General features: G+C 63.1%; 1 protein-coding gene across 3 annotated transcripts in view; it reads left to right on the forward strand.

Moving 5' to 3' along the window:
* ADAMTSL2 (ADAMTS like 2) overlaps window positions 1–17,831 on the forward strand; it is a 33,204-nt gene extending 15,373 nt beyond the window's left edge. The window contains exons 10-19 of one of the 3 annotated variants that reach the window (XM_024998785.2): window positions 1,288–1,636; window positions 2,871–3,243; window positions 7,869–7,966; window positions 12,224–12,350; window positions 12,736–12,949; window positions 13,147–13,302; window positions 13,675–13,845; window positions 14,544–14,720; window positions 16,406–16,550; window positions 17,237–17,831. In XM_024998785.2, the coding sequence (XP_024854553.1) occupies window positions 1,288–1,636; window positions 2,871–3,243; window positions 7,869–7,966; window positions 12,224–12,350; window positions 12,736–12,949; window positions 13,147–13,302; window positions 13,675–13,845; window positions 14,544–14,720; window positions 16,406–16,550; window positions 17,237–17,355 (1,929 nt within the window). In that variant the 3' untranslated portion in view covers window positions 17,356–17,831. The remainder of the gene's footprint in view (window positions 1–1,287; window positions 1,637–2,870; window positions 3,244–7,868; window positions 7,967–12,223; window positions 12,351–12,735; window positions 12,950–13,146; window positions 13,303–13,674; window positions 13,846–14,543; window positions 14,721–16,405; window positions 16,551–17,236) is intronic. The other 2 variants (XM_024998786.2, NM_001205934.3) reach the window with 2 other exon arrangements.
* Window positions 17,832–19,429: the final 1,598 nt, after the last annotated feature.

The raw sequence follows: 19,429 nt of genomic DNA on the forward strand, positions 1-19,429 counted from the left end.
CCCGGCAGCTGGTCCCGCAGGCCCGTGACAGATTGCCCCTCTCCCCTGAGCAGCGTCATGGCCACCCTGAGCAGATGAAAAGGGGTCTGAGCGTGAGCCCCCAGCCGGGTGGTCCAGGGAGGAGGCGGGCACGGCCCTGAGGGAGGCTGGTGGGGTTTTGAAGGCAGAGACCTCTGTGCCATCTTCCGGCGAGGGCTGGGGGCTGGCTGTCGCAGGGGTGGAACGACCGCTTTCCAGGCCCTGAGATTCAGGGGAATCTGAGATTTCAAAATTTTCAAGCAGATTCACTGAGATCCCCATGCTCCAAGTCTTCCCCGGGTCAGGCTCTTGGTGAGGTGGAGAAGCCAGCCTGGTTCTCTGGCCTCCGGTACACTTTCTAGTCCTACCGGGGGACGTGCGTGTCTCCATGCGACACCGAGGAGGCCCTCTGGCTCGGCCTTAGGTTGCGGGTTAGGTGGTGACGTCACCCTAGCCTTCCACTGTCTTTCTCCATGGACTCTTATATTTTCTCAAGCCAACTCCCAACACCTGAGACATGGCACCCAAAGCACATTTCATTCCTCTTGTATCCTCCCCAGCCCCCCATGTGGGGGGGATCTTAGGGGTCTGTGCACCGCCAGGGAATCACCCCCGATGGCGGGGAACCCCACACTAAACTCCTATTTGAGAGCCCACTTCCTGGGGCTTCTGACACCAGCTGACTTAGACCAGGCGAGCCCTCGGGGGGTGGGGGTGGGAGCTGGACAGGCCGGGGAGATGCTGGTGGTGATGCAGTCGCAACAGAAGCCTCAGCACCTCCCCCACCAGCTGTGATGCTGGGGGCCCTCCGGGGCCTGGGCCTTGGCCCTTGCGCGCGGCCAGGGGGCAGGTGGTGGGGACATCCAGTCTTACTGCTTAGGACCGCCGGCACGTGGTGATGGTAAAACGCAGGCTGGGTTTTCACTGGCTTTATTACCTTACAAACACTTCTGCTACCCGTGCGCCTTTGACTGCCTGTGCCTGGGCTTTGTCCGCTGGTCCCGGGCTGTGTTCACCCGTCTTTGGCCACGGGCTGCTCGTGGCGCTAAGTGGGCGGGCGAGGCAGCGTCCTCCAGGCAAGGAGGAGTCCCCAGGAAAGACTCAGCTGTGGGCCTGTGCGTGGCTGGGAACCCTCGGCAGCTCTGGGACCAGAGTCTCCTATCCTCAAGGGGCTCATGGGCGGCGGGCTGAGCAGTTGCTCCAGGCTGGTGGGGAAGGGGCTGGGGTGGGGAGGGGCCTGGGTCCCACGTCTTCTCCTGCCGCCCCCAGGTGTGGAATCAAAATGGCAAGAGCCCCTCCATCACCTTCGAGTACACGCTGCTGCAGCCGCCGCACACCCACCGCCTCCAGCCCATCTACTACAGCTTCTCGGATCCCACCTCTGACAGCGCAGAGAGCCAGGAGCTGGACGGGGCCGGGCTGGCAGGCTTCCTGCAGCACAACGCCTCCCTCTTCGGCCAGGCCTCCTCGGAGCGGCTGGGCCTGGACAACCGCCTGTTTGGCCACCGGGGCCCGGGGATCGAGCTGGGTCTGAGCAGAGGCCAGGAGAGCAACGAGGTGTGCGCGCAGGCCAGCGGCAGGGCCTGCGAGGGGCCCCCCAGGGGCAAGGGCTTCCGAGGTAACCAGGAGGAGGGGCGGGGCGGGGGGGCTCCTAGGGAGAGGGCCCTCGGGTGAAGGGTCTTCAGAGCCCGCAGCCCGCAGAAGAGGGCGGCGGCGGTGCTGGTCACGCGCGGGCTGCGGGGCAGGGGTGCCCCCCCACACAGCTCCTTCGAGGCGGGTAAGGCTATCTCCACTTGATGGAAGCGGGGACTGAGCCCTAGGGAGGGGTCTTGCCCAAGTCACGCCATCCCCATCTGCTGGGGGCAAATCCCAGAGGGTCAGACCCTATAGCCTGTGCTCTTGACCACTTGGTGGAGACAGACAGACAGACAATGCAGCAAGGTGCGGCGAGAGCTCTGGAAGGGAGTGATGGGCAACTGAGGGGTACAGGGAGGACCTCGAGCCCTTGGTGGGGGGGACCCCTGGACTGAGGGCCCAGGAGTGAGTTAAGGGTGAGCCAGGGGAGGGCTTGGGGCAGGCAGGGGACCTGCATGGGGCGGTCTCCAGGGGAAGTGGCAGTAGGTGCAGGGGGAGACTTGGGGGGTGGACTGGGGTCCCCGAGCCCCAGGCTGGCAGCTGGGCTGTGCTCCTGAGGGCTGTGGGGGGCTGGCCGCGACCATCACTCCTGCCAAGGGCGGAGGGTGGACTGGGCTTGGGAAGAATGTGCTTGCTAACTTGGGGGCATGTTTCCGAGACCCTCGGAGTCCTCAGGTAGAAAACACTTCGGAGACTGTTAGTTCCCCGGGGCTGTGGTGGCAACCGACTGCAAGCTGGGGCCATAAAGCCACAGAAATGCACAGATTCTGTCTTCAGCCGGCTTCTCCTCTGTGTCCGTGTGTCTCCCCGTGTTCTTCTAAGGACAGGGGCATTGCTGTTAGAACCCACTCTAAACCTGTAGTGATCTGCTCTGGAGCTCTGTAGTCTGTAAAGATCTCATTTCTACAGAAGCTCACATTCTGTAGTTGTGGGGCAGGCATGCATTTGGGGAGACCCTATTCAACGCCCCTGCTGAGCTCAAGCAGGTTCCCCAACGAGAGCTTGTCTGGGTTGGTTTGCGGGCCTCCGCTGGACGATCTGGGTCCTCTCACGGGGTGGAAACCTGCCTCTGGGTGCTTCCTGGATCGGGTCTTTGCTGCAGCCCCGCCCCCCCGACCCTGGTCTGCACTACCTGCCCCCCCCATCCCCCCGCAACCAGGGCAACCCTTGCCCCACATGAGGGATCATGGGAGGTTGAGCACTCGTCTCCCCCGTAGACGGTAACGCCACCCTGACTGCTCTGGTGGGAGACCCGGACGACCGAGAGGCCGACGCCCGTTTCGCCTCCCAGGAGCTGCTGTCGGCCAACGCCATCTCTGATCAGCTGCTGGGCGCAGGCTCCGACTCCAGGGAGCTCTCCCTCAACGAGACCGTCAACAGCATCTTCTCCCAGGGTGCCCCGAGGGGCTCCCCAGCCGAGAGCCTCTACCTGGACTACGAGGAGAGCGAGGGGGCCGGAGCTTACCTGCTCAATGGGTCCTACCTGGAGCTGAGCAGTGACAGGCTGGCCAACACCTCCTCCGAGGCCCCCTTTCCCAACGCCAGCGCCAGCCTCCCCGCCTTGGCCGGGAACCGGACGCAGAAGGCCAGGTAGGTGGCCTCCCCTGCCCTGTCTGCCAGGGCTGGTTGGGGTGGGGGGGCCTGGGCAGAGGTAAGGGGGAGGGGGCCGCCCCTGCCTGGCCCCTCGGGGAGCCAGAAGCCTGGGTTTTAGCGTCTTTCCCACAAGTTAGTACCATGGGTTGAAGTTCCTGCTCTGCAATGGGGCTGGGAAGTGGGGAGGTGGACAGTCCTGTGCACCTGGGGCTGAGCATCGCCCGTACAGAGGCAGGCTTTCATCCCAGCCCTTTGTCTTTAGGGACTGGTAGGGCTCAGAGAGGTAAGTGAGTGATGCCTTTGGGGCTCAGAGCCTGGAGGCTTGGCGTCCTATGGTTCTTTGTCTGGACGGTCATTGCGCACATGGCCATCAGGCACGAGGTGGACATTCCCTGAAGGTGGAATGGCTCAGGACAACCTTCCCTGCTGGCCAGGGAGGAGACCTGGGGTTGGTCCAGTGGGGTCCCCAGCCAGGGGCCAGATCCCAGGTCAGGCACTGGGAACAAGGCCTTCTGCGGCGTTGGCTGGAGCTGCTTCTGGGTTTGGGATGTGGGAGGGTCCAGCGGTGAGGATACACTGCAGACACCTGAAAAGTCACAGCTGGGGACGCCTGGATGGTCACGGCTGGGGACGGCTGGACAGTCATGGCTGGGGACGGCTGGACGGTCACGGCTGGGGACGCCTGGATGGTCACAGCTGGCCCTGGAGGAGTCTGAGGCCAGGAGCCTCCTGGGGCTGGGGCCAGCTGGGAGCAGGGTGTCTCCAGGCCTGCTGCTGTCACTGTCCCTCCAAGAGGACAATCCTGGTGACCAGGCCCCTGTCGGCCAGAGGCTCGCAGGGCAGCGAGGCTGTTTAAGCAGACAGAGGCGGCCCAGCAGACACCAGTGTGGGCAGGGCCTGGAGGCCGGAACAAGCCCAGTGGGTTTTGTTTCGTCCTGTTTTCTGCGGACCCACCTAAACCCGTTGGCTTTAGACACCAAGCCAGCGGAACCCTCGCCAGGGCTGGGTGTGCAGAGGGGGAGCATCCTTAGGGAACTGAGTTTGATGGAGTATTTGGGGTTCACTCTCAAGGTGGCACGGTTGGAGGCGACTCATCCCCAGAGGACAAGAGCAGGGGGGCTGGGCCCCTGAGCCCACAGGAGGTGCCCTTCTGGCCCTATTCTCAAGGTGTTTTTTTTTTTTCTGAGGCTCCGTGAGACTCCCCGGCACATCTGGGCCCTTCTGAGGGGGAGACTTTGCAAATGTGGACAGAGTGGGAGGTCCGGAGTCCCTGAGGCTCTGCTTCCTCTCCCAAGGCCCATTGAGGCCATCTGCTGGCCCGACATGGGTCCAGAAGCTCGCAGAGTGGGCCTCAGGGATGTGTGGGACCCAGCGGCTAGAGGGGGACAGGCTCTGAGTCTGAGTGGGATTCAGAATCAGCTGCACTTGCCTGTGTGACCTGGAGCCGATTACTTATTCTCTGAGCCTGGGGGGCTCTTCTCAGCCTCAGGGGTGTCCAGAGGACTGAATTCTATCCAGGGCACCTACCCAGGAACCAGGAAAGAGGAAGGGTCACGAATGCACTCAGCCTCCAGGGCCATGGGTGTGAGGATGGCCAGCTCTCCGATGGTCAGTCCCTGCCTGAATGGGTTTACGGAGGTGACATACAGGCTGCTGTTTAATGTGGCTAGAGGCCCGGAAAGTGCAGTGGAGATCTGGGTCACCATCCTAGCTCGGCCCCCCTACACGCGCGCGCGAACACGCACACACACGCACACCTGAGTCCCACGGGACTGGGACACACCAATGATGCTCTGTGGACCTCAGTGCCCTGTCCCTGAGTGAGGGGCTTGTCGGAGGCTCGTCAGGGCCATCAGCTCAGGCACCCCAGGATCCCCAGGATCCCCAGCCCGGGTCACGGTAGCAGCTTTCCGGTCCTTAGGTCACATTTTAAAGAGTCTCTTCCATCTGGTCCTGTGGGTTCCCGCCCCCACTCCTGGGCCCTTAGGGGAATGTCTGGGATTCAGGAACCAATACAATGACCATCAGGGCTCAGAAAGTCCCGACGGGGTGAGATGGGGCCACTGCCCGCCAGCAGCTTCAAAGGAACCGCTGGCGGAGACCAAAGATGGTCTTTGGAGATAAAGGGCTGAGGAGGCGGCGGGGGAAACCGCCAGGCCAAAATAGCCCCGGCGCTGCAAGTTGTCCAAACACAGGAAGTCGCGTCTGCTCAGGGAGGGCGCAATCCAGGCGTGGTCCAGAGAGCAAGGTTATTTTCACCTTCTTGGAACCACCTCGAACAACCAGGGGAGGCCTGACTCCAGACACCAGGGCTGGGATGCAGACATGGGGTCTCTCTCGCAGCCTGGGTGGGGGTGGGGAAGCAAAGCTCTTTCCGAGTCTCTTAGGAACCATCCAGGCCATCCAGAGAAAGTTCCAGATGAAGGACTTGGAGTGTCCCTGCGTGATGCCCGGCCCAGCCTGGCAATCAGCGGGCGCTAGCTTCCCTCCAGACGGAGGCGGTGGCGGGCTCTTGGTCCAGCGACTTCCCGGGTGCTCCTCTCCCCAGAGAGCAGAGCATTATAGGCTTGCGATGTTGTGCAAAGACGTGTTCTGAGCAGGAGGGCCTCTCCTGTGCTGCGCTGGTGTGAACTGGGGCGGGCAGCCCCTCCAGAAAGATCTTTGGTGCTGAAAACCCAGAGGGTTATTTTGAACGGCTTGCTGTCTCTCCACCATGAGTCACGCTGCCTGCTGGCCCAGGAGTGTGTAATTAGATAAAGATGGCGCGGCTCCTCCACGGGTGGGGTGGCGGGGCGGGGGCTGAAGTCCTTGGTCCTTGTTTGTTCTTGGGGAGATTTGGAAGCCGTTGACAGGAGGGCGGGGGTCACTGCGCTGTGCGGGGCATCCGGCTCTCCCTCCCCGAGGAGGCGCTGTGGGCCCTTTGTTCAGAGTTGCCTGGTCTCGGGTGGGTGGGGGCCCATCTGAAAGGGCCCCCTCACTTTTCAGGAGCATAGGGGAGGACCTTCCGATGCCCCCTGTATGTGCGGCAAGGCCGGGGCAGGCTTGGACGTGGGGAGGGTGAGGCCACCCGGCGAGGGGTCTCGGCGGGTGTGACCCAGCGACAGACTGCCGTAGGCTATCCACTCCATCGCCTCGCCTCCTTCCTGGGCTCATGGAACCACATCAGTGAATTCATGACTTAATGTCCGTCCGTGGGTAGATTATTTCCTGGTTCTCAGAGCAGGACGTGCCTTCAAGGCCACAAGTGCAGTGTAAGAGCCATTCTTGTGAAATTCCAGAAGTTGGAAGGCAAACTCCCGGTCAAATCCAAACCAAGGTCTCTCTCACAGAATTGACGGGAAAGCCCTTTATTTATTTGTTTAGTTTTAAAGGTTTTTTTTTTTTTTTAATTTTTTGGTTGTTATTGTTGTTGCTGTTGTAGCTCTGGACCATCTTTTAAAGGTCTTTACTGAATTTGTTACAATATTGGTTCTGTTTTTAATGGGTTTTTGGTATTTTGGCCATGAAGCATGTGGAATCTTAGCTCCCCGACCAGGGACCAAACCCTTAACCTCTGCAGCGGAAGGCCAAGTGTTAGCTGCTGGACCGCCGTGAAGCCCCTGGAAAGCCTTTCAGAAAGTGCACTCTGCAAACCCTCCCCTAAGCCTGACCTCCGGGGTGACAGAGGTCCCCAGAAGGGACCTGTGGGTGTGCCCCGTGCAAGGGTCTCGGCTTCAGGTGGTCTTCCGTCAGCCCCTCTGGATAGGAAGCGAAGCAGGGCTGGGCGGTGGGCCCATCGCCCCGCGCCCCCCGGCTGGCTCCGGGGGCGGCTGCCTCTCCGGGCAGATGCTGGGCTCGGGGAGATGTCTCTGTCACCTCCCTCAGCTCCTGCCGAGTCCACAACGAGCCGGCACGTTGGATCCCGAGGTTGGGCCCAGCACACCGACTGGTTCAAAGAAGCAAACAGTCCTAACAATAGTTGGCCGGGCCGCCTGAGTTCCGGCCAAGAATCCCAGCCCGTCGCTGGCGGGGACCCAGCCAGGCGTTCCCTTGCTCAGCAGCCCTCTCAGACCTGGGCAGAGGCGTCTGCAGGGGACGGCCCTCCCCCGTCTGCCCCCGGGGCTGGTCTGTTTTGATCCCCGGAGGCCCGGTGGCCAGGGGGCCCCCATTCAGTCAGAATCCCGGCTGGGGAAGGCTGCAGGAGAGGATTCCTGTGCCTTCCATGCACACCAGGTGCCTCTGAGGCCCCTTCCCGGGGATGGGGGAGGAGTCATCGGCGTGCTCCTGCTGGGGGGGTGGTGAGAGGCCTGTGGGTGTGGAAGGGGCAACTACGATGGTGGGGAGCCCCAAGTTCTTCACCCACGCCCCCCAGAGCCACTGGAGGGCCCCGACAGCCGCAGGGCCGTGTGCTCAGCCCGCTGTTGAGATGGAAAATGCCAGCTCCCCCTCCCTCCTAGCCCTGCCACCCCGGGGGTGCTCCCTCTAGACAGTGGGCACTGGGGTCCCCGGAAGGGCAGCGAGGCTCTGCCCTTCTGCCCGGAGGAGGGGCTCAGGACAGGTACACACACCCGCGCCCCCTGCCCCAGTGATGAGAACCTGTGCTTCCCCGGAACTCAGCCCTTCTCTGCCTCACCCGCTTTCAGGACCAGGCCCAAGTCCCGCAAGCAAGGCGTGAGCCCCGCGGACATGTACCGGTGGAAGCTGTCGTCCCACGAGCCCTGCAGCTCCACCTGCACCACAGGTACCCGAGGCGGGCCGGGGCGCCCGCAGAGCCCACCTCCACGGCGGGCGCGAGTCTGGGCGTCGGGCCCGTGCACTTGCTTGTAGCCCCGAACTGCCCGCGGTGAGCTCATCTAGCGGTTTCCTGGCCCACGGGATGCGGCGGGACGCGGTGGCAGCCTGGGCGTCCGCGCGCTGGACCACGTAAGGGTCCAGCCGGGTGGGAATCAGTCAGCACCCCCAGGCTCCCTCGTCCATCTTTCCGCATTCAGTACATTGTTAGGAAAAGCCTCCTCTTGGTTAAAACATAGGAAACCTCGGGTGGTGAGGAGAAGGGGAAAGTAGGCCCGTGTGGACTATGACAGAGGAAACTTTCCAGATTCTAGGGCCTCGTCTGGGGAGGAAACAGCGGCGGGTACTGGAGGCCCTGGGGTTGCCTGGACAGACACTTGCGGTCAGTAGGTGTCAAGCCAGGGCTTGAGCCGATGTCTGTCTGCTCACTTGGCCGGCCGCCGCTGCACCAAGACGCTGGCTGGCAGCCTGGAGGCTAGGACCCCACCTGCCGCCAGCGTGGTCCCCTCCCTGTAAGGCTGGACGTTAGACCCAGGTGCCGGCCTGCGGCAAGTACAGGGGGACCCCGGGCGCTGCCGTATCTGTACCTGGGACGTGGTGTTTGCGCAAGACTGGGCTTGCTGCTGCTCAAAACGTGCGAGGTCCCTGCCCCTGCCCCTGCACTGCCACCCCAGCTGGCCAGAGCTCTGGGAGCCCCTGCATGCTCTGGCCAGTGTGGCGGAAGAAGCAAGCGGCTGACCGGGCCCTGGGCAGCCGGGGGCCTGTGGAGGTGCAGCATCTCAGGAGATGTGGCCAGGGAAGGAGCTGGGGAGGTGGCTCTGCGGGCCGCTGCGGGGGCCACCGGCTCTCTGTCTCGGGCGGGAAGCCAGGCCCGCTCCCGCTACACCGTCCTTCCTCCCCCAAGCAGGGCAGGTGACGGGCTGAGATTGCCCCTGATATTCTGGAGGGTTCGAGGAGGGCTTTGTCGGGGTGTGGTAAGCGCTTGGGATGAACTATTTGGTCATCCACACCCCACGCTCTTAATTTCTTAGTCTCTGCTCTCTACCTGTAAGATGGGACGTCCACCTATCCAAACGTGGTTATAGGGGCAGATGGGAAAGGAAAAAAAAGCAATCAGGGTCAAAGCTTGACAGCTGGCTGCCGTCAGCAGGACCTCTGCTGCTGCTGCGTGCCACCAACGGGGCCTGGAGCAGCCACGGCGCTGGTCCGGGGAATGAAGTCGGGGCTGAGTGCTGGGGCGGGGTGTTGGAGGAGCCCGCTTTGAGAGCCTGCTCCTGAAGGGCAGGGTCCCATTCTGAATCGGGAGCCCCGACGTTATCCGTCGGACCCCACGCGTGCCGAGGGGGCCACAGCACATGCGGTGGGGAGCGTCTGCTGTTCCCCTTGGACATGTCCCTGCCTGGGAGGTGACAAGGCTTGAGATCCCTCCTGGACGAAGCCGCCCTGGTGGCGAGCGGCTGAGCCTGGCCCTGGACAGAAGGTGGTCCCCAGGGAGGTCGCCGCACTGTGTCTCGACGCCCACAGAGTGCTGGGCAGGGGATGGGCTGGCCCGCCCTGGGCGGCCCGAGGTGCGAAGTAGGATGCAAGAAGAAAGGAAGTGAGGAAGACAGGTTCTGGCTCTGCCGAAAGGATGCGCTCTCCTTCAGACGAGCCCGTCTGGGACTGGAGTGAGCGGCCCTGACCCAGAGTGGGTTCCCCGTCGGCGCAGAGGCACCAAATGGGGTCCAAGCGGCACTCCACAGAGGTGGTGAGCCGGGGTCCCTGCAGGATGGCTCACCTCCACTCACCCTGTGGCGGGTTCCTCTTGAAATCCCCCTTTCGGGGCACCGACCCCAGGGGGATCAGGGGAGAGGGTAGTGGTTTACAAACCTTCTGTGGCCTGTGGGGCCTGTGCAAACGTCACTGGTGATCAGCAAGTCTCCTGTGTCCTGAGCCCCGGCCATCGCAGCCATAGCAGCAAGCATTCTTTCTTTTCCTTAAAGATGCTCTTGAGAGGGGGAGAAAGGCAGGTGGATCAGTTTGGACCCCTCGCTTGAGTCACATGGGATGATTCCCGATGGTTCTCGGCATCCCCCTGGCCCAGAGCGAGGGGAGTGCAGTGGACGGGCTCTGAGACCCCCCTCCGGCGGGCAGAACAGGCCCACCCAGTCCGGCGTCGGGGCCTCCTGCTCCTTCCCTTTAGAGGAAGGGCTCGGTAAGAAGGTTTGAGAAGGCCCGCACTCAGGACTGACACCGTGAGGTGGTGTTCAGAAGACCGGAGCTGTGCCTCCCGTCCCGCCTACGGGGTTCCTGGGTGCGGGTGAGTGGCAAGAGGAGGCCTGGAGAGTCTGACCGCCCTCACGTCACCCCCAGCCGGGGACGGCGCTGGGACCAGCAGTCCCGTCCCTCCTGATCAGGACCTGCTGTTTGCCCTGATGACGAGGCGAGAACGAGCAGATGCTTGCTGAGGGGCTGCGAGTCCTCAGACTTGGACCTCTATGGGCCCCAGAAGTGGTGTCTCTGGAACATTCTGAGCAGGCCTGGCCAGGAAGCCAGCCCCCCGCTCAGCGACGGCTAAAGACGACACAGCCCAGCGCTGGCAGAGGGGAAGCCGTGATTGCAACCTGGCTCGTCCCTCACGGAAAAAAGAAAAAATCCCCGTGTGGGCTGCCTCCCAGGCTGTTTTCATTCCATCCAAGGCTGGGGCTTGGAGAGGCAGGAGCTGCCGGCTCTCAGACACGCGCCCCTGGGCAGGGAGCGCGAGTCAGCAGGGGCTCTTGGTTTACAGGGCAGGGCAACCCCCCAAGGGGAGATCATCCGGCAAGGCTGGGTCCCTGCCCCTCGGCACACATGCGCTGGTAATAAAGACAACCCCAGCCCCTGACCCCACCCGTGTTCACGCTCACCTGAGTTGCCCTGGCTCCTTGGCAGGGAGGGAACCACGCACTGTGGAGCGAGCCTGGCCCCTGTGTCAGCCTGGTGCCTGGCATGGGGGTGCGGGGCAGGAAGACCAGAGAAGCAGAAGGTGGAGGTGGCGGTCAAGGAGTGAATAATTTTAGCTGAGGGCTGGCCCTTTACATACGGTCCCCCCACGGGATTTATAGAGTGAAATGAAGTGAAGTGAAAGTCTCTCAGTCATGTCTGACTCTTTGCGACCCCATGGACATCGTCCATGGGATTCTCCAAGCCAGAATACTGGAGTGGGTAGCCTTTCCCTTCTCCAGCGGGTCTTCCCAACCCGGGAATTGAACAGGGGTCTCCCACATCGCAGGCGGGTTCTTTACCAACTGAGCTATCAGGGAAGCCCGAGATTTATAGAGTAGCAGGTATTTAATCACAAAAATGATAAAATAAAGTTTGAGAGGGAGCTTGATAAGGACTAGGGCATGCCATGGGAGGGTAGGGAGGACCTGAAGGTCGAATGTAATATCTGAGGAGTCTGGAAGGGGCTGGAATGGTTAGATTACGCATCCATGCATCCATCATCCATCCATACTTCCCCACCTATCCACCAACCTACCCATCCATCCATCCACTCATCTATCCGTCCATCCACCCATCCACCCGTCCACCACCAACGTACCCATCCACTCATCCATCCATCCATCTACCCACACGTAACAGTCATTGAATGAATGAAAATAAGTGGCATCTGGCTGTGTTTGCCTCTGAGCCTCTGTGAGGGCCATTCCGAGTTTACTAAAAGCCCAAATGACTGAGACTTCTTGGGCTTCCCTGGTGGCTCAGATGGTAAAGAATCTGCCTGCAATACAAAAGACCTGTGTTTGATCCTTGGATCAGGAAGATCCCCTGGAGAAGGGACTGGTTACCCACTCCCAAGTATTCTTGCCTGGAGAATCCCATGGGCAGAGGAGCCTGGCGGGCTACAGTCCATGGGGTTGCAGAGTTGGACACACTTGAAGCAACCAACACATCACCTCCTCGTTTCAGTTCAGGGTTTGTGACGCAGCACTGGGTGTCCAGCCTGGGCAGGATGGGCTGTGCAGAGAGGAGCTCAGGCCCTTGGGCCCAGGCGGGGAGGGAGCTCAGATGCACAGACCCGGCCTCGCTGGGACCCGCCCACAGTCTGCTCAGCTTACCTGTCGTTGTTCTTGACTGAAACCAGGAAGCGCAAGAGGCCGGGTGGATCGCCCGCGGCCCCGGGGCCCGCTTGCCGGCCTCCAGAGCTCACAGTGGGCTCAGGCGCCCTTCCCTTTCCTAAACTCAGGGGTCCTGTCGACCTACGCCATGTGCGTCCGCTATGACGGCATCGAGGTGGACGACAGCTACTGCGATGCCCTGACCCGGCCCGAGCCTGTCCAGGAGTTCTGCGCAGGCAGGGAGTGCCAGCCCAGGTACCTGCCACCAGGCCCCGGACAGGGTGTGTGCTGGGGGGCGGGTGAGCTGGGGCTCTGCCATGCCGTGTCCAGGGGGCTGCTCCGTTCTGGGGTCTCTGCTCCGTCCCGGGGTCTCTGCTCCGTCCTGGGGTCTCTGCTCCATCCTGGGGTCTCCGGTCCATCCAGGCCTCTGCTCCCTATGTATCTGCTCCTTTCTGAGAAGCTGGGTGTGCAGTCATGGGGGTCCCCTCTTCCCTTCAGTGGGGCTGGGCGCCCAGGACACTGAGGCAGGACCCCAAGTTGGAGTTAGCAGGAGCGGAAGGTGCTCTGGCTGGAGGGAACCGCATGGGGTCGCAGCTGGGAGTGGGTGGGGGTCACTGAAGGCCGTGCCCTCCCGAGGCAGGTGGGAGACCAGCAGCTGGAGCGAGTGCTCACGCACCTGCGGTGAGGGCTACCAGTTCCGCATCGTGCGCTGCTGGAAGATGCTCTCGCCAGGCTTCGACAGCTCTGTCTACAGCGACCTGTGTGAGGCTGCCGAGGCCGTGCGGCCCGAAGAGCGCAAGACCTGCCGGGGCCCGGCCTGCGGGCCGCAGTGGGAGATGTCCCAGTGGTCTGAGGTGCACAGGCCAGGGCGGGTGGGGGCCGAGCGGGCCGGGTGGGGGCCGAGCGGGCCGGGTGGGGGCCAGGCTGTGTGGGGGCCGTGGGCCGTGGGCCGTGGCCTGGGTGGGGGCCAGGCGAGCCGGGTGAGAGCTGGGCAGGGGTCTGCATGCAGCTAGGGCCGCTGCGAGCCCGCCCTCCCGCCGTCTCCCCGCAGTGCACGGCCAAGTGTGGGGAGCGAAGCGTGGTGACGCGGGACATCCGCTGCTCGGAGGACGAGAAGCTGTGTGACCCCAACACCAGGCCCGTGGGGGAGAAGGACTGCACAGGGCCCCCCTGCGACCGCCAGTGGACTGTCTCCGACTGGGGGCCGGTGAGGGCCGGGTGCTCAGGGGGCTGACCCGTGTGACTACGGGGGATCAGAACCTTGAACCAACACAAGCAGTCCCATTGCGATGCCCCCGTTATAAGCTCCCTGCCTGCCTCTCTCTCTTCTCCCACCTGGGTGAGATGCTCAGATGTCCACTGGGCTCCCCTCTGGGTGCTGGGTGCGCAGGGGACTCTTCTGGGGTTTTAGGTGTGTTTTTCATCGAGCCTGCCATCTTTCCGTAATTAGAACAGAGCGTGGTATTTAAAACAGTTACCGTGGCAACCCCCCCTCCCCTCCGCTGCTCTTCTCTCTGGGGAAGGAGGCCCGGGGGCCCTGGGAGGGGCTCTGCCTCTGACCCCGGGTGTCCCCCTGCAGTGCAGCGGCAGCTGTGGGCAGGGCCGCATGATCAGACACGTGTACTGCAAGACCAGCGATGGACGGGTCGTGCCCGAGTCTCAGTGCCAGATGGAGACCAAGCCCCTGGCCATCCACCCCTGTGGGGACAAGAACTGCCCCGCCCACTGGCTGGCCCAGGACTGGGAGCGGGTGAGTGCCCCCTGCCCGGCGAGCAGGGCCCCTCTGTCTGGGAGAGCGTTTAACTGGCTGAGAGCCAGGTGGCCAGAATGACAGGTTGGCTAAATGAGGAATTAATTGGACATGATGATGCCACAATCCGCCAAACACTAACTTGAAATAGAAAAAAACCAAGAAAGGTAAGAAAACCGCTTAAAACTTCCCAGATCTAAATAGTGAATGTTCTGTGAGGCGTGCACGGCCGATCCGTTTCCCACGACCCCGTGTTCCCGAGGTGGAAGCCCAGGGTTGGGAGTCCTTGGGCCATACTCACCCTTGGGCCCGGGCCCTGTGCATCCGCCTGTTCTCGTGACCTCTGGTGACCCGTCAAGGTCACCAGCTTGCCGTTTTCAGACGCATGGTTCCCAACCACATGGCTTTCAAACGCTTGGTTCAGGCAGATTGCTATCAGCTAATTCATCACCAGGCAAATGGTCACTGACCACTTTATTTCACAACAGATGGTTTTTCTGTGAAATTGTTTCTGATCAAATCTGTCTGGGGCCATGCGGTTATCGACCAGCAGGTTCCCAGCCAGCGTGTCATTGATCTTAGCTGTTACCCACTTGCCGTTGACTGAGCCGTTTTCACGGGCATGGCTGTGGGCCCCGTGTTCTGGTCTTCCTGACCTCTGGCCCCTGACCCCTAACCTGTCTGCCCTTTCACCCCAGTGCAACACCACCTGTGGCAGAGGCGTGAAGAAGAGGCTGGTCCTGTGCATGGAGCTGGCCAACGGGAAGCCGCAGACGCGCAGCGGCCCCGAGTGTGGCCTGGCCAAGAAGCCCCCCGAGGAGAGCACTTGCTTCGAGAGGCCCTGCTTCAAGTGGTACACCAGCCCCTGGTCGGAGGTGAGCCCTCCACTGGCCGTCCTAAGGCCAGGCCTGATCTCTGGTCCTGCCGAAAGACCTCCTCTCCCACCCCGAGTGCCCCTCACGTCCCCCGGCTCAGCCTCCATCAGGGCTTTCCCTCCCTGGAGAGATTGTCAGCGCTTCCACGTTGGCGAGCACGAGGGCTGCCTCCTCCGAGTCCTCCCGGGTCTCACCTCTGGGATCCCTGCCGCACTCATCCGGGGCCCGTTTATCGGCCCAGGTCGCTTTGGCCTTGCCTGTGGAAGCCTTTCAGTCACGCGCTTGAAGGCCTGTGTGCCTGACACTCACCATGGGGCAGACAGATCCCGAGTGGGAACTGGGAGGGTGGGGAGCCAGAGTCAAGGCAGGGACACAGAATCAGAGAGGCAGAGGGGATGGGAGGACGGTGCGCGCCGGGCAGAGGGAAGCCAGGAGGAGTGGCAGCCGCCGGCCTGACTCTGGCCTGTGGGCTCCTTCCTCCGCCTCTGGCTGGAGGGTGGCGTGGAGCGGGGCCTCTCCACTCTTACAGCCCAGGGGTGCGTCTCGGTGGCCGTTTTTGCTGGTTCCCACGCACCCCCCTCTCTCCTGGGCTGCATCACCGGCCCCCACCTGGAGGCCCCCCTCCACCCGGGGATGCACAGCTTCCGGGGTAGGGGGGCCAGACGGGGAGGCCCAGATGGGTCTTCGCCCAGGATCCTGGGGCACGGGGGCAGGGCACCCATCACCCTGATGAGTGGGTGGGCGAGGGGTGACCAGACGGTGGGCAGGAGGACCTCTGCGTCCTTGTCCCTGGCTGCGGTGGGGTTTTTTCCCCCTGTGGCTGCCTCTGCCTGGGTCAGGGGCTTAGTAAGAGTGTGTCTTCTGAGCCATCCACCCAGGGTGGAGGAGTGGGAGCTAGGAAAGGCCAGATGTGCGTTCTCTCTGGGGGGTGGGGGATGGCTGCGGGTGCCTTGGGGCATCCCCCCAAAGGCCGATTGTTGTCTGGCTCCGTCCCCGAGGCTGGGCTGGTTCCCTCAAGCTGGGTGCAGGCATCAGGCTGGAAGCCCTCCCGGGGCCTCTGTGAATAGAACTGGTGGGGGGTGGAGTGGGGTGGTCAGGACTGGAGCCCCACCCCCAACCTCCACAGACCGAGGGCTCAGGTCCCAGCTGAGCCTGGGTGATATGGGGTCACCCACAGCAGGGGGAGCCAGAGGGAGCCAGCGCCTTTAGGATCTCAGTGGGAGGCCAGCGGGGTAACTGGGGTCAGCAGATGGCCCTGGTGTTCTGGGCAGCTTGGCAGGGTTTTCTGAGGGGAACATCTGGACAGGAAGCTGCGGGTGGGGGTGCTGGCTCTGGAAGATGTAGTTGATTGGCCCCCAGCTCTTAACTGGAGCGGGAAGCCAGTCTCTCCCTGGGCTGTGGCCCTCTGTGTCCTGAGCCTCCCGCAGCACAGGACGCTGGAGAGCTGGAACCAAAGGACCTGCCTGGGGGGAGAGATGGGGGGTCCACACCCTCACGGGGAAGCTGAGTAGTACGTGGCAGGGGGGCGGGGGCAGCAGCATCTGGTTGCCCGAGCCCCTGAGCATCCGTGTGTCCCGCGTCCATGGAGACTCAGCAACCTGGCAAGAGGAGGAGAGTCCCACCACTCCTCTGGCTGGGCCCCTGCCCCACCGGGGGCTGTGGTCACGCCGTCTCTCCCCGCTCAGTGCACCAAGACGTGTGGGGTGGGCGTGCGGATGCGCGACGTGAAGTGCTACCAGGGCACCGACATTGTCCGGGGCTGCGACCCGCTGGTGAAGCCTGTTGGCAGACAAGCCTGCGACCTGCAGCCTTGCCCAACGGAGCCCCCAGGTGAGGAGGCAGACTCTGAAGCCATGCCAGGGCCTGAGGGATGCACAGGCAGTCACCTGGGAGCATCTCTTGGCTCCAGAGACCAAGGCAGGGCGGAGAGCGAAGTCACTCTCTGGGAGTGGCCAAGTCCAGCTGGGAGCTGTGGGTGGGAAGGGCGGCAGGTGAGATCTGACTGGAGCCTGTGGCCCCCAGGAGCCAGGCCGAGACCCTCCCTTTTGCAAAGAGCATCTGGCTTCAGAAGATGCGGTGGTGGGGCAAAGGATCAGGGCCTGGACAAACTCATCCAGAGCACCTTCAAGCTGGCCACGCAGGGGCAGGGTGGCAAGGGCCTGAAGCAGGCTCTCTGGCTTGGGCACCTGGAAGATGCAGGCGCGTCCTAGGCTCTGGGTGGGCGCTAGGGCCCAGCCATGAGCTCTATTTTGGACCCACTGAGTGGAGGGGACTGGTGGGCCTCCCGGGGATGTTCAGACCTCTGGGGTGAGGTCAGGGCCTCCTCCAAATCCTGGTCCCTGGGTATCCACCTTCCCTGTGAGCGCTTCACATCACCGGTAGGGTCCTGATGTCCCTGGCGAGGGGTACAAGGGAGAGCTCCAGGAGAGGAGGTGGATGGGGCGGGGCGGGGGTCCTGCCGCGTCATCCCCCCGACCACCCCACCACCTGCTGATGCGCTGTGGTCCCTTCCCCAGATGACAGCTGCCAGGACCAGCCGGGCACCAACTGCGCCCTGGCCATCAAGGTGAACCTCTGCGGCCACTGGTACTACAGCAAGGCCTGCTGCCACTCCTGCCGGCCGCCCCCCTCCTAGGCCCGGCAGCTGCCCCTCAGAGACTGAGCACCCTGTCCCTGGGGCACAGCAGCCCCTCCATGGACACCTTCCTGCAGGGCGCCCAGCTGTGAAGACGTGACACTGAGCCCCTGCTCTCCCTGGGCAGGAGAGCCCCCCACCCCCGGCGCGCCCGTCGGCCCCCCTCACCCCGGGACAGAGCTGCGAGGATGGCTCCCCCCCCCCCCAGAGGCCCGGGATCGCCCCGTCTCCCTTCGGGGCTGCAGGCCCAGGAGACGGCAGGGGCTGCAGGGGGAGCCTCAGGCCCTGACCCTCCCGGTGACTCCTGCAGGGTACTTGTAATCTCACAACTTAGCATCGCTCGCCTGCCCATCGAAGCTCCTGGCATGGAAGGACCCACCGCACTTTATGCCCGGGAGGGGCGTCTTTCTCACGGCCCCGAGGCTGTGCTGCTGTCCGTCAGTAATCTCTGTATGTTAATAAAGTGGTCGTATTTATGGCGGCATCGTGGGCTATCCGGGGCTCTGAAAGAAGGGGCAGGGTGTCTTCTGGGCTCACCGCCCCGGGAAGGTCTGATGCAGCCTCGGATCCGGGACCGGGTCTGGGACCAGGGCTGGGTCTGGTTCTGAGGCTGAGACTGGGTCCGGGACTGGGGTTGGGGCTGGGTCTGGGGCCGGGGCCGGGTCTGGGTCCGGGACCAGGTCTGGGTCCAGGGTCGGGTCTGGTTCTGAGGCTGGGACTGGGTCCGGGACTGGGGTTGGGGCTGGGTCTGGGGCCGGGGCCGGGTCTGGGTCGGGCTGGGGCTGAGGGCGGCTAGGGCTGGACTGCAGTGTCTTCCCTGAGGAATGACATTCGGGGAAAGCAGACAGAAAAAGGTGACAGGTGAGTGAGCGCCTGCAGGGAGGGGCTCAGGGGCTTTGGACTCAGTGCTGGAGTCAGAACTGAGCCGGTCTCGTGCCTCCCGACTGCTGCGGGGCCTGGGGGCCCGCAGGGCGCAAGGGACCTCCCCACCCTGGGGGGAATGGTCCCACCTTGGGGTGCGCTGGTAAGAACACAAGGGGCGAGGCAGGCAGGGTGGGGGGCACCTTGTGGGCCCACGTCGGGGGCTCAGGAAACGGTCCTCATTACTGCTGCCGGGCCTCTTAGACGAGCCACTTCATCTGGACTGGCGGGTGCTGGGACACCGGCGGGCTTCCCAGAGGAGGTGATGTTTCGGCTGGTCCAGCCTCAGGAGTGACTCTACAGCCTCCAGGGAGAGGGGTGGGTGTTTACGATGCTGAAAGCACCTTGGTTTGGCTGCAGCGGAGGAGGGAGGGTCTGGCTGTCCACCGGCTGAGGGACAGTGAGCCGGCCCTGGGCGCGTATGCCACGGGGAGGGTCTCCGTCGGGGGCAGGGATTGGGGAGGTGAGTGGCTGTCAGGCTGTTTCGCTGGGGTGCAGAGCCTTCTGTTCCCAAAACGGGATAAGAGCAGGGTGGGCTGCAGTGTTTAGGACAGCGTCACAGGTGGGTGTGTGGCCATGAAGGTGGAGGCCTGTGGAGTGGGCTCCCTCAAGGTCAGCAGCTCGGTTCCAGCGGAGGTGGGATCATGGCAGTCCAGGGGCACAGGGCTCCCTGACACACCCCACCGTCACGCCCAGTCACTCCCCGCCTTGCTCCTCCTGCCCACTGCCCCCTCCTCCTCTCCTGACAACTCCCCACCCCAGCACTCATTGCGTGCATCGCGTGGGTCAGGTTCTGCGCACAAAGCATCGCCAGCACCTCCTCTAATCCTCCTAAGAGCTCTGTGACTCCAGTGCCATTGCTGCCCATCGTGTGGATGGTGAGACCGAGGCCCACAGAGGCCAGTCACTCGCCCCAGGAGCCACAGCGACTCACCCCCCAACCCACTCTCCAGGACCTCAAGGGTTTTAGGCCAGTGGTTTCCAATCTTGAAAGATCGATACAGTCACTCCAGGAAAGTCAAAATCCAACGTGGCTGCGACCACGACCAGCCCCTCTGGGCAGAGCCTTGACCCCTGGGGCTGGACGGGAAGGGAGGGCCCACTCTGTCTGGGTTGGGCTGGATGTGGCCCCTCCCAGGAACCTCAGGAGAGG

This window comes from Bos taurus, chromosome 11, assembly GCF_002263795.3.
Source record: "Bos taurus isolate L1 Dominette 01449 registration number 42190680 breed Hereford chromosome 11, ARS-UCD2.0, whole genome shotgun sequence".
NCBI lineage: Eukaryota > Metazoa > Chordata > Mammalia > Artiodactyla > Bovidae > Bos > Bos taurus.